The 12,527-nt window shown below is 46.6% G+C and overlaps 1 protein-coding gene across 1 annotated transcript in view; it reads right to left on the reverse strand.

The window, feature by feature from the left end:
• Nucleotides 1–271: 271 nt before the first annotated feature.
• Nucleotides 272–12,527, reverse strand: part of LOC135593478 (3-dehydrosphinganine reductase TSC10A-like) — a 44,839-nt gene continuing 32,583 nt past the window's right edge. The window contains exon 3 of the mRNA XM_065083565.1: nucleotides 272–805. Within this exon, the coding sequence (XP_064939637.1) occupies nucleotides 507–805 (299 nt within the window). The 3' untranslated portion in view covers nucleotides 272–506. The remainder of the gene's footprint in view (nucleotides 806–12,527) is intronic.

The raw sequence follows: 12,527 nt of genomic DNA on the forward strand, positions 1-12,527 counted from the left end.
CTCTTCCCACACTAACTTATCTATAAACAAAATTGGTCCTGAAGCAATTTGGAAAAATAAAATAAAGCAGAAAACCGAAATCGGCATGTCAAGGTTAACTTTGCTTCAGTTGTTGATTCTATGAGAGAGGATACATTCCACAAGTTCCCAGTTCTGAATTTTAGGAGCGTGAGAAGCTTAGAGAATGACTCGTTATACTTTTCAAGCATTGCCTATTCTAGATTCATCATACATATGCATGCATTATGACATTTAAAGGAGAAAACAGCTGTTTCACAACATAAAGCAGTACATTAAATTTATGAGAGAACTCATTAAAGCAGTACAAGATTCTAATTGGAAGGAGAACTCATGCACTATGCCACTATGTATGGAGATTGTCAAAAGTCTCTCAATAAATCTGCATTACAGCCATTGAAGTGCTTAAAGGACAACAGCAGATGAACAAATCCTCTTCAGTTCTAGAGCAATAATCAACAAACCTAAAACAACAAGAGAAGAAGGTACTAACCGCTCTTCATTTTAGCATGCCATTTCTCGATACTGGTGAACCAACTCCACTGGTAGCACAGGGCCACAAACCGCATAAAACCAGCACCAAGAATCTCAACAAATGCCATGAAGTATGATCTTTGAGGAGACAGTCCAACTGTTGCTACATGTAATAGATATCCCTCGAAGTTGCAAGCAACAACAAATTGTCCAGACTTGATTCCATTTAAGGCTTTCTTAGCAACCTCATCAGCCTTCATACCACCTTGAGACCCTGCTATTACCTTTGTTATCTCAGGTCTTCTCTTGTGCTCTGCAATCAGTAAGCCCAACTTATTCGGTTGCCCAGAAAATGTATGTTAATACTGTAGAGCAGTAGTGTGATGAACAACAAATTCATGACCCAAAAAAAATAATTATTTAAGAATAAAACAAGGAAAAGAGAGAGAGAGAGAGAGAGAGAGAGAGAGAGAGAGAGAGAGAGAGAGAGGAAAAGACACTAATAGTGACGAATATTACAAAATAGAATAACTCACTCATTCTAGTTCAAGGAGAAACTCTTGGAGATGAAGGTCCCACAGGTGGACAATGGAATAACACCATCAAAAACTTAAACATACACCACTTACATACACAATATAGAAACTATTCATTCATTTATTTATCTAGTAAACTAATAAGATTTATTTAAATGATGCATACAATTAAATGGACCTACATCATAGTGGTGTGTTAAAATTGTAGAGCAATAAATGAAACAAACTCAACTTTAAAATGGTGTCAAAATTGTAGCGTCACAAAAGGACACAAACTCAAACCTCAAAATGGTACACCAAACTTGTAAAACAACAAAGGAGACAAACACACAACTTCAATGGCCCAAGAATTAGTCTAGGAAGCATTATGGGGACCATAATGACCAGGCTTCCTAGCTTCAAGCATGCATCAATTTTCTTGAAGCTAAGGAGGCCATTTCTGGTCTAAATGAGGTTGAGGGTGTGCAGTTGATATGTTTGCATAATCATTTTCAAGCCATCCTTAGACATCTTAATTGATGGGCATTTGCTAAGACTAAATGGATTTCTGATAGGGATCATAATACCCGTTACTATCATAATATCGTTGCTTCCCATAGAAGGCAGAATCATATTTTGTCCATTAGGATTAATGATTCTATGATTATTCAACCGAAGGAGATTATGGCCAAATTTGTACAATTATATTTTTGATATGTCGAATCAAGCCCCCTCTATTCTATCTACCAATCTTTGCTGGCCCTTCTCTTTGGGGAGATTATAATTGCCTAGTTAAACCCTTTTAAAGTAGTGAGCTTTGGGATGTGGTGAGGTCTATGGGCTATGGCAAAAGCTCTAGCCCAGTTTATAGGGGTTGCTGGGATATAATTTCTGATTCCATGCGATCTCTTTGAATCACTTAAAACATCTATCCTGAATAGTTTTTGGGTCCTTCATTACATTTATTCCAAAGTGTCCCAATCCTAGTACTAATCAGGATTACATACCTAGCTTTTTATGCATGTTATATACACTATGTTTTGGCCGACTCCTTGCTAATTTGATTGCCATGGAACAGTCTGCCTTTCTTCTTAGTAGAAGCATTCAGGATAACATTTTAGTGGCCCAGAAGGTTGCTCATTCCCTGTATAAGTCTAGAGGTACAAATCCCTTTATCATCATTAAAGTCAACTTAGAGAAGACATGACATATTGTCTTGAGATGCTATCTCTAAGGCTCTTCATGCGTTCAATTTCCTTAAAGCTTTCATTCCTTAGATTCATGTCTGTGTCTCTTCTCCTGAGTATATTTGATTGATTAACGAAAAATCATCCAGATTCTTTAGAGGTGTTAGGGGTATTAGGCAAGGTGATCCTTTGTCCCCCTACCTTTATATCATCATGGCTCAATTGTTTATATACCATCTTCCTAAGGCCACTAGGGAGGGAAAGGTTCCTCCATTTTCTTTTAAGAATAGATATAAGCTTTACCCCTGTGATGTATGTGGATGACATATTTCTTTGTTTTACGGCTACTAAAAGATCTTGTAGGACTATCGTTGAAATCTTTCAGACTTATTAGTGTCTTACTAACCAAAGAATGAATCTTAGGAAATCTGAAATTTTCTTCTCGGTTGATATTAATAGGCAAACTAAATCCTTGATCTGTGATTTTTTTTTGGTATTAAAAAGGGATAGTTCCTTTTAAATATCTTGGAATCATGAATTCTTGTTGTATGCTTGCATTTGCTTTTGATTTTCATGTGTAGTCTATCCAATAGAAGTTTAGTCCTTGGTAGACCAATTACTTATCTCAAGCCGACCGTGTAATGCTGATTAAATCTATTCTTGTGTCATCCCCTATACATTTGCTTGCCGTTTCTTAGATACCCATAATGGTGCTTAACCATCTTAAAAGAATTTCTAAGAATTTTTTTATGGCAAAAGGGCCACAATGTTAGAGGATTGCATCTCGTTACTTGGAGCAAAGTCATGCCCCCAAATGTTAGGGTGGCCTTGGTGTGCAGAATCTTGAGTTCACCTCTACTGCTCTTCAGTCCAAAAGAATTTTTAACTTTCTCATGCTGACGGAATTTGGCTTGATGTTGTGCGTGCAAAATTTGAGTTAGTTTCTCCCTTGTAGGTCACTTCTACAGCTAATGCCAGTTGGTCTTGGAGGCTTTTTTTGAAGGCTATGCACCAGTTGAAGTCCAGTTTCTCCTTTGTTCTTGGTGACAGTCTTCCTATGTATGTTTTCCATTATACCTCAATTTTTTATATGCCTTTAGCCTTTAAGCCAATTTTTATTAACATGGATCTTGTTCATGAGTCTTCCACGCTCTTGGGTTTGATTATTGTTCATAAATGGGACTTGTGTAAATTGAATGATTTCTTTGGACCTTTGTTTGCTGATTTTGTTTCCAAGATTGATTTGCCAGGTTTTCCCAATCTTAATGGGCAACCATCAACTGAAGCTGCCTATGCCTTACTCGTCTCAGAGTATGCTTATGACCATTCATAATCTTTTGATTGGACTCATTTGTGGCATATTATTCCTTGTCTTGCTTGTTTTTGCTGGAAGACGCTTCATCATGCGTTGCCTACTTCTCAATATATAGCTATTTTTATCTTGTGGATGCTAAACCTTGCCTGTTGTGTGGTGCTCGACAGGATGAGTTGTCTCACCTTTTCTTTGACTATCCATTTAGTTGGTCTGCTTTTGAAATCTTCCCATGTAAATTGGATATATCATTCAGATTTCTTGGCCGGTAGCATACTGGTGATTAGCTTAAGAAAGGAATTGACTCGGATAAAAACAAGCTAGTTTGTCCTTATATAGGCTATTATAGCATATGCTTTCTGATTGATTTGGAAGGTACGTAATAATGTTTTGTTTAGTGGTGAGAAAGCAACTCCTTACTCTATTTTTTTGTAAGGTGATCGCTTACATGGCTGTTGATCCTTTCCAGACTTGTTCTGAGGGCACTTCTATTCCCCCAATTCGGATACTTGTGATCTGGCATAGGCCTGAAGTGAGACGGTTTAAACTTAATATGGAGGGGTAAGCGTAATGTTTAGAAAGTTTCGATTATTTTAGTTGAAATAATAATGGTTGTTGTTATGGGTGCTGATGCGGAGGGCATCTGTTTAAGCCGTGGCCTCGGGGCCGACGCGGCTTGGTTCGGGTCCGAATGCGCGAGGATCCGGCGCGGCGCTCCTCGGGGCAGCCGGGGTGGTCGGTCGCGGTAGTCCGGATGGAATGTGGCGTCGGAGAGATGCGACCTCGCCTTCGTTCCTGCACGCAGGTCGGGCCGGGAGCTCGGCCCGACCCCTTCGACGATCAAGTTAGCGATGTGGAGAGGGTTTTGGAGGAAGAGATGCCTCCAAGTGTGTTGTGCTTGTGTTCTTCCCCCTTGTTCGTTTAGAACTCTGGGGTGTTTATAGATGAGTTTGATGTTACCTGATGTGGCTGCTTGCAGGGGCAGGACAGCACCTCTCGTGGTGTCTGACATTGCCACTGGGGTTGCGTAGAGAACCGGGTTGCCGTAGGGTATGGGCACGCCTCGGTCGACGTGCTCCTTTGCCTCGGTCGAGCGGACGAAGTCAAATACTGAGGTTGTTGGCTAAGAGCTAGTGACGTTGGCGCACATCAAGTCGGCATTAATGCTTGCTTCCTCGGGCAGTGCGTCCACCTGGCGTGGCTGACGTCGTGGCGCGTCACGTCGCCATTTTTGCCCTTATCATATTCCCCCCCCGAAAGGAGCTATGCGTCGGTTGTCACGCAAGGGGAGTCCGATGCATGGCTTCTGTCTCTAGGTGGGCTGGCCGTGCGGACGCAGTTTCGGGGAGAACGGAGCCGAGGGGCCGAGGAGCACGACGCAGGCGGGCTAGCCGCAAAGGTGTGTCCTGGGTGGCGTAAAGCCGAAGAGCCGAGGAGCACGACGCAGGCGTACTAACCGCGCAGGCGTGTCTCGGGAACATGGAGCCAAGTAGCACGACGCAGGCGGGCTGGCCGCGTAGGTGTGTCTAGGGAACATGGGGCCAAGGAGCACGACGCAGGCGGGCAGGCCGCGCAGGTGTGGTCTCGGGCATTATGCGGTCGAGTATCACGACGCAAGCGGACAGACCGCGCAGGCGTGGTCGCGTTGGTCATGCGATCGAGTAACACGACGCAGGCGGACAGACCGCGCAGGCGTGGTCGCGAGGGCCATGCGGCCAAGGAGATGGCCTCGGGCATTACGCGGCCGAGGAGATGGCTCAGGCCGAGAGACAACTCAGGCGGGCAGGCCGCGCTGAGGTGAGCTCGACAGTGAATGGCTGAGAAGCTCGGCACAAGCAGGCTGCGGCCGAGGGACACCGCTCAGGCGGGCAGGCCACGCAGGCATGGTCTCGGGTTGGCTGTGGTTGAGGAGTCGAGGAGCCGAGGACCCGAGGGGCTACTTAGGTGGGCAGGTCGCGCAAAGGTCTCGGACCGGCTGTGGTCGAGGAGCACGACGCAGGCGGACTGACCGCGCAGGCGTGTCTCGGGAACATGGAGCCAAGGAGCACGACGCAGGCGGGCTGGCCGTGCAGGTGTATCTCGGGAACATGGGGCCAAGGAGCACGGCGCAGGCGGGCAGGCCGCGCAGGTGTGGTCTCAGGCATTATGCGACCGAGGATCACGACACAGGTGGACAGACCGCGTAGGCGTGGTCGCGTTGGTCATGCGGCCGAGTAGCACGACGCAGGCGGACAGACCGCGCAGGCTTGGTCGCAATGGCCATGCGGCCGAATAGCACGACGCCGGCGGGCAGACCGCGCGGGTGTGGTCGCGAGGGCCATGCGGCCAAGGAGATGGCCTCGGGCATTACGCGGCCGAGGAGGTGGCCTCGGGCATTACTCGGCCGAGGAGCACGATGCAGGCGAGTTGGCCGCGCAGGCGTGTCTCGGGAGCATAGGGCCAAGGAGCACGACGCAGGCGGCTGGCCGCGCAGGTGTGTCTCAGGAACATGGGGCCAAGGAGCACGACGCAGGCGGGCTGGACGCGCAGGTGTGGTCTCGGGCATTATGCGGCCGAGGATCACGACGCAGGCGGGCAGACCGCGCAAGCGTGGTCGTGTTGGTCATGCGGCCAAGTAGCACGACGCAGGCAGATTGACCGCGCAGGTGTGGTCGCGTTGGTCATGCGGCCGAGTAGCACGACATAGGCGGGCAGGCCACGTGAGGTGGACTCGAGCAGTGCATGGCCAAGGGGAGTGGCTTGGGCCGAGAGACAACTCAGGCGGGCAGGCCGCGTTGAGGTGAACTCGGCAGTGTATGGCCGAGAAGCTCGGCACAGGCAGGCTGCGGTCGAGGGACACCACTCAGGCGGGCAGGCCGCTCTGAGGTGAACTCGGCGATGTATGGCCGGGAAGCTCGGCGTAGGCAGGCTGCGGCCGAGGGACACCGCTCAGGTGGGTAGGTCGCACTGAGGTGGACTCGGGCAGACTGCGACCGAGGGACATGGGTCAGGCGGGTAGGCCGCGTTGAGATGGACTCGGGCAGACTGCGACTGAGGGACATGGCTCAGGCGGGTAGGCCGCACTGAGGTGGACTCGGCCGTCTATGACCGAGCCATGCGAATGCAAAAAAGAGGGGGGTTAGACCGAAGCTAACTGTGAGCCAAGAGGCGGTCAGGTAAATATGGAGCCTTTGCTTGGAGGAGACTGAGGAAGGGGCTAGATTCCTTGCACGAGGATTACACCGGAGAGCAACCGCGGGCGCTTGACCGCTGCTACGGGGCCCGTCGCCCAGAGTCACTCCTTTTCCTTACGGTCACCCAAGCTTCCGCCGTGACGTACCGATTGGCTCGCTGGAGCATATCTGGTACTGCGGTGGGGGGTCGCTCTACGAGGGACCAGCAGAATCGGGAAGGTCGCAAGCCTGCCATGAACGCTTGCACTAACAGAGAGGGGTGAGTGTCCGGTAAGCTCCGGATTTGCGTGGCAAAGCGATCCACGAAATGTGAGAGGGGCTCGTCCTCTCTTTGTTTGAATCCGAGGAGCAGTGTCGCGGAGGGCTTTGGCCGGGCATGGGTTACGAAGTGGAGCTCGAAGTCTTTGGCGAGTTGCCCGAAGGAAGTGATCGTTCCGATCTTCAGGCCGCTATACCATGTGCGAGCCGGACCCCTCAGGGTCGTGGGAAACGCCCTGCACATTAAAGCGTCAAACGTTCCGTACAGTGCCGAATGGGCACGGAAAGCGGTGACATGGTATGCCAGGTCAGTGGAGCCATCGTATGCATCCAAAGAAGGGAGCTGGAAGTTCGGGGGAATGGCGTGATCTTGTATCTCTGGTGCGAACGAAGATCCTCGGTGTGTGTCCATCCCGAGCTCTCCCTCTGAGTTGCGAAACTCCTTCTCTAGTTCGTCGAGCCGCTGACTAAGAAAGCATAGCTGGGCTCGCAGGGAGTCCGTTGATTCCGGAGATAATACCTCGGGCTCCGGGCGACCGCTCGGGTTTGTCCTCACTGGATCCCCGAGTGGGGTCGGTCTGACCCAAGGAGAAGTGGAAGGCTCCAAAAGCGTCATGTGGGCCCGAGCGCGCGGCTCTTGTTGCCGTAGCGGCTGAGTCATAAGTGGGGGTGTCGGTTGGGAGACGAGCGGATGATGGTTTGCACCATATCCGTCAGAGCTCGGACTTGACGAGCGAAGGTGTGAAAGGCCTCGGATGACACCGGCGAGGGGACGCTCAGAGCGCCCTCGGGCGGAAGCAGATCCGGATTGTCGAGTGAACGCCAGCAGCGTTCAGAGGTCACGGGGAGGTCGTCAGCCCACAGCCCGTCACGCAAGGGACGCACGCCCTGCGCCCCTGCTAAGAACGATCCCTCGGCAGGGAGTTTGTCGGGATCAGTCTGAGGATCCCTCGACATTCGGGCCCTCCTTCTAGCGCCAAAATGATGCGGAGGGCATCTGTTTAAGCCGTGGCCTCGAGGCCGACGCGGCTTGGTTCGGGTCCGAATGCGCGGGGATCCGGCGCGGCGCTCCTCGAGGCAGCCAGGGTGGTCGGTCGTGGTAGTCCGGATGGAATGTGGCGTCGGGGAGATGCGACCTCGCCTTCGTTCCTGCACGCAGGTCGGGCCGGGAGCTCGGCCCGACCCCTCCGACGATCAAGTTAGCGATGTGGAGAGGGTTTTGGAGGAAGAGATGCCTCCAAGTGTGTTATGCTTGTGTTCTTCCCCCTTGTTCGTTTAGAACTCTGGGGTGTTTATAGATGAGTTTGATTTTACCTGATGTGGCTACTTGTAGGGGCAGGATAGCACCTCTCGTGGCGTCTGACATTGCCACTAGGGTTGCGTGGAGAACCGGGCTACCGTAGGGTATGGGCACGCCTCGGTCGACGTGCTCCTTTGCCTCGGTCGAGCGCACAGAGTCAAATGCTAAGGTTATTGGCTGAGAGCTGGTGACGTTGGCGCACATCAAGTCGGCATTAATGCTTGCTTCCTCGGGCAGTGCGTCCACCTGGCGTGGCTGACGTTGTGGCACGTCACGTCGCCATTTTTGCCCTTATCAGGTGCTTTGCAAGTCAATCACTTAAGTGATGACACGTGTGACATGACACGCTGTCTTTTTAATTATTATTATTATGATAATTTTTCACTTTATATTGTTTGTTGTATAAATATATTGTGATGTCCATGGATCTGTGCAATAGGAATCGGATCGTGATGAGATCATGATAATGAGACCAATTCACTTTTAAGCACAGATCCTAAATAATCCTAGTCATAGGTTACTCGAGAGGGACATCAAGATAACCGAACAGATTGGTGTGCTGTATACCCATCCATATGATGGAGGCGGTTGGTCTCATAGCTGCCCATATGGGGACACTAGGGATACAATGCAGGTGCTCATTTGAGAATGAGTTCACTAATTGATCTACTCACAGAATACTGGATGGTTGATGCTACCATACTATCAAATAGTGATTCTATAGTCCTAGTAGTGTATATAGTCATTAGACTTGAAACATCAAGGATGTCCTGTATGAGCACTCCACTCTATGATACCAGACTTATAGATTTGAAAGTTTCAGATCTAGTACAATCGGTCATTAAGAATGGCAGCTAACCTTACGAGGGCTATTAAGTGTCGATAGAGGATCATCTGCTCTTGGTATCATGAGATGAATATCCTATGTGTTCTTGCTCAGATAAATTATTGGCCAAGGTCGTTCAGATTGAGAGAGAAAGAATTCTCAAAGAGAATCCGATTAGAGCGAGACTCGAGGAGAAACCGTATGGGCCGCTTGACAGCACCATGTCTGATATATGATTTCTAGGATATTAGATGAATGAGGGACTATAGGTACATGGTAACTAAAGACAGATAGTTCCAATGGATTGGATTCCCCTGTATCGTCTGGGGACTACGGTGTAATGGCATAATACGTCCATAATCGATAAGTCGAGTGAATTATTATGAAGATAATAATTCACTGAGCTAGAAGGAGTTCTGATAAGTATGACTCACAGCCAGTTCGGTATTGAGCCTAGAGGGTCATACATATTGTAGGCGTTGCAACGAGTAGAGGTTCAAATATGAGATATTCGCCGGAGCCCCTATCTTATTGGATATCCAATAAGCTCCTGAATTATTGGATCTCATGGATGAGATCTACTAAGAGCTAATAAGAGATTATTGGGTAAAGACTACTAGCCTAAGAGGCTTGAGTAATTGGATAGAGATCCAATACCCAATAGGACACGATCCATTAGGGTTAAATTAACTAGGGGCCTTTATAAATAGGAGGGAACTAAAGGCCCAAAGGTTGGGGCTTCTTGGTTGTCACCTCCTATTCTCCTCTCCCTTTCTCCTTGTTGAGAATTGATTCATGGTAGTTATCTAGGTAGTTATCATGTTCTTGGTAGTTTTAAGTATGTTTCAAGAAGTGGCTCATGATCTAGAAGTTATAGGGTAGTTCCTATAACTACCTCAATCATGGGTGATATGGTGACATGGGTAGTTACCACTAGGTCCTATAAATAGGACTATAATTCATGAAGCAAGGGAGGGGGTGTGTGCACTTGAGAATATTTTGTAAGTGTTCTTGTCTTACCTTTTATTAAATACTACATCGGTTTTCTTGATCGAAAGGATTCCTTTTACTTGCATCGTAGTATTCTGTATTTATCATTTCCTTGTTCCTCCATCCCTAACATTTGTGGTATCAGAGCTTAGTTTCAATATAAACTGGGCATTATGGATTTCAATGACAATTCTATGTCGCAACCCCTTATTCCTATCTTCTCGGGCAAATGCTATAAATTTTGGAGTATCAAGATGAAGACTCTATTCAAGTCTCAAGATCTTTGAGACTTAATAGAGAATGGGTATGTAGATCCATATGACGAAATCAAGCTGAGGGAGACTAGAAAGAAGGACTCAAAGACATTGTTCTTCATTCAACAAGCTGTACATGAGACAATCTTCTCAAGAATTGCAGTAGCGACAACCTCAAAGCAAGCTTGGTTAATACTTCAAAATGAATTTCAAGGCTCATCAAGGGTGATTATGGTAAAACTTCAAATCCTTCGTCGTGAGTTTGAAATTTTGTTCATGAAAAGCAATGAATCGGTGCAAGATTTTTTTTCTCGAGTGACTAAAATTGTTAGTCAAATGAAATCTTATGGTGAACATCTTCCTTATCATATAATTGTTGTAAAAGTTTTGAGAAGTTTAACTCCGAAATTTGATTATGTTGTTGCCGCAATTGAGGAGTTAAAAGATTTATCTACATTTTCATTTGATAACTAATTGGTTCCTTGCAAGTACATGAAGCAAGGTTGAACAGGTTGGGATCGGAGCGGCACTAAGGGGGGGGGGGGGGGGGGGGGAATTAGTGCATCGAATTAAAACTCGTAAGTTTGAAATCGATTTCGTAAATGTGTATAGATTTCGATTTGACGAATGATGACTTAGCTAAAATAGCTTGAGTAAAGGTAGTCAAGAGTAGGGAGATGAAAACTGAACGATTTGTAGATAAGTAAAGAAATGATTCAGAAAATTAAACACTCGTACATTCAGGGAACACCACAATGTAAAGTGGTTCAGTCAAATGATCTACATCCACTTTCGAAGCCTTCTTCGATGAGGCTCCCAATTTCCACTAGCAAATCACTTTGAATGGGAAGGACCAAATACCCCTCTTATAACCTTCTTACAAGTGGTTCACACTCTTATAGATTTTTCGAAGAGAAAGAGGGAGGTAAACACTTAAGCTATTGAAAACAAGACTTTGCTAGAGCTTTTTCTCACTTTTTAACTTGTCAAAAAGGTGTATCCTCTGTTGAGAATTGAGGGGTATTTATAGGCCCCAAGAGGCTCCAAATTTGAATTACTTTTGGGTTTCCCGGTGCTAACGGTGCCATCGCCTGTTAGTGGCGGTGCCACTGCCTGTTAGTGTCTGACACTGACAGTGTACTGGTGGTGCCACCGCTAGACCTCTCGGGTTCTGGGCAGTGCCACCGCCCAATCCGGCGGTGCCACTGCCTGGACTGTTCCAACTCATTGGTTGGGCTCCAAACTTGGCCCAAACCAGTCCAAACTCGGGCCCAATTGGCCCCTAACCGGGTTATAGGAATAACCCTTAATCCTAACCTAAATTATATGCAAACTATGAAATTAAGATATAGCCCTAAGCAAATTTTTAATTGGCAACTTCGAGTTTCCTTCCGGCGAACTTCCGATACACCCTCGGATTTCTTCCGACGGACTCCCAATAGGCTCCCGGTCTTGTGGCGAGTTCAACGAGTCTTTGGCAAGTATCCGAACCTTCTCGGTGATCTCCGCGAACCTCCGACGATCATTTCGGTGGACTTCCGAAAACTTCGGCAAGTCCCCGATTCTTTCTCGATTGGTTCTGATAGCACTTCCGACGATTCTTCGGACTTTCGGTGGACTGTCGAACACCCATCGAACTTGACTCCGATAAACTTGCTTTATGTCTTCATGCTATCATAGTTAATCCTGCATACTTAACTCAATAATATGGATTAGATCAATTAACCCATCAATTGACTTCATCATCAAAATCTGAGATTCAACAATCTCTCCCTTTTTTATGATGACAATCAATTGATGACAGAGTTAATCATAACTCCCCCTATCTATATGTCATATTATAAGAAGATAAAAACACTTAGAATTCAATCTCTTTGAATTCAAGCCTAAACCGATATGTTCTATTCGTCGAACTTATCGTTATTCTTAATAAGCATGAGCAAATACGAAACTTCGTATTCTCATAATTTCAAGGCATAAAAATTATTTTTAAGTCGAATGATAAAAGATAATTATCATTTTGAAAAGAAATAATAATAATTTGAAATTTCAATATGGATCTCATGATATAAATGCAAGGCATGATTTCATATGATCATGAGATGATTGCTTATTATATATATATAAAAAATGATAAATATGATACGACAATCAATCTAAAAACTTCAATATGCGATATACGGTTTTACGATGCTTTTAAGGAATATAACACATATAAGA

The sequence above is a fragment of the Musa acuminata genome, chromosome BXJ1-9 (genome assembly GCF_036884655.1).
Source record: "Musa acuminata AAA Group cultivar baxijiao chromosome BXJ1-9, Cavendish_Baxijiao_AAA, whole genome shotgun sequence".
Classification (NCBI taxonomy): domain Eukaryota; kingdom Viridiplantae; phylum Streptophyta; class Magnoliopsida; order Zingiberales; family Musaceae; genus Musa; species Musa acuminata.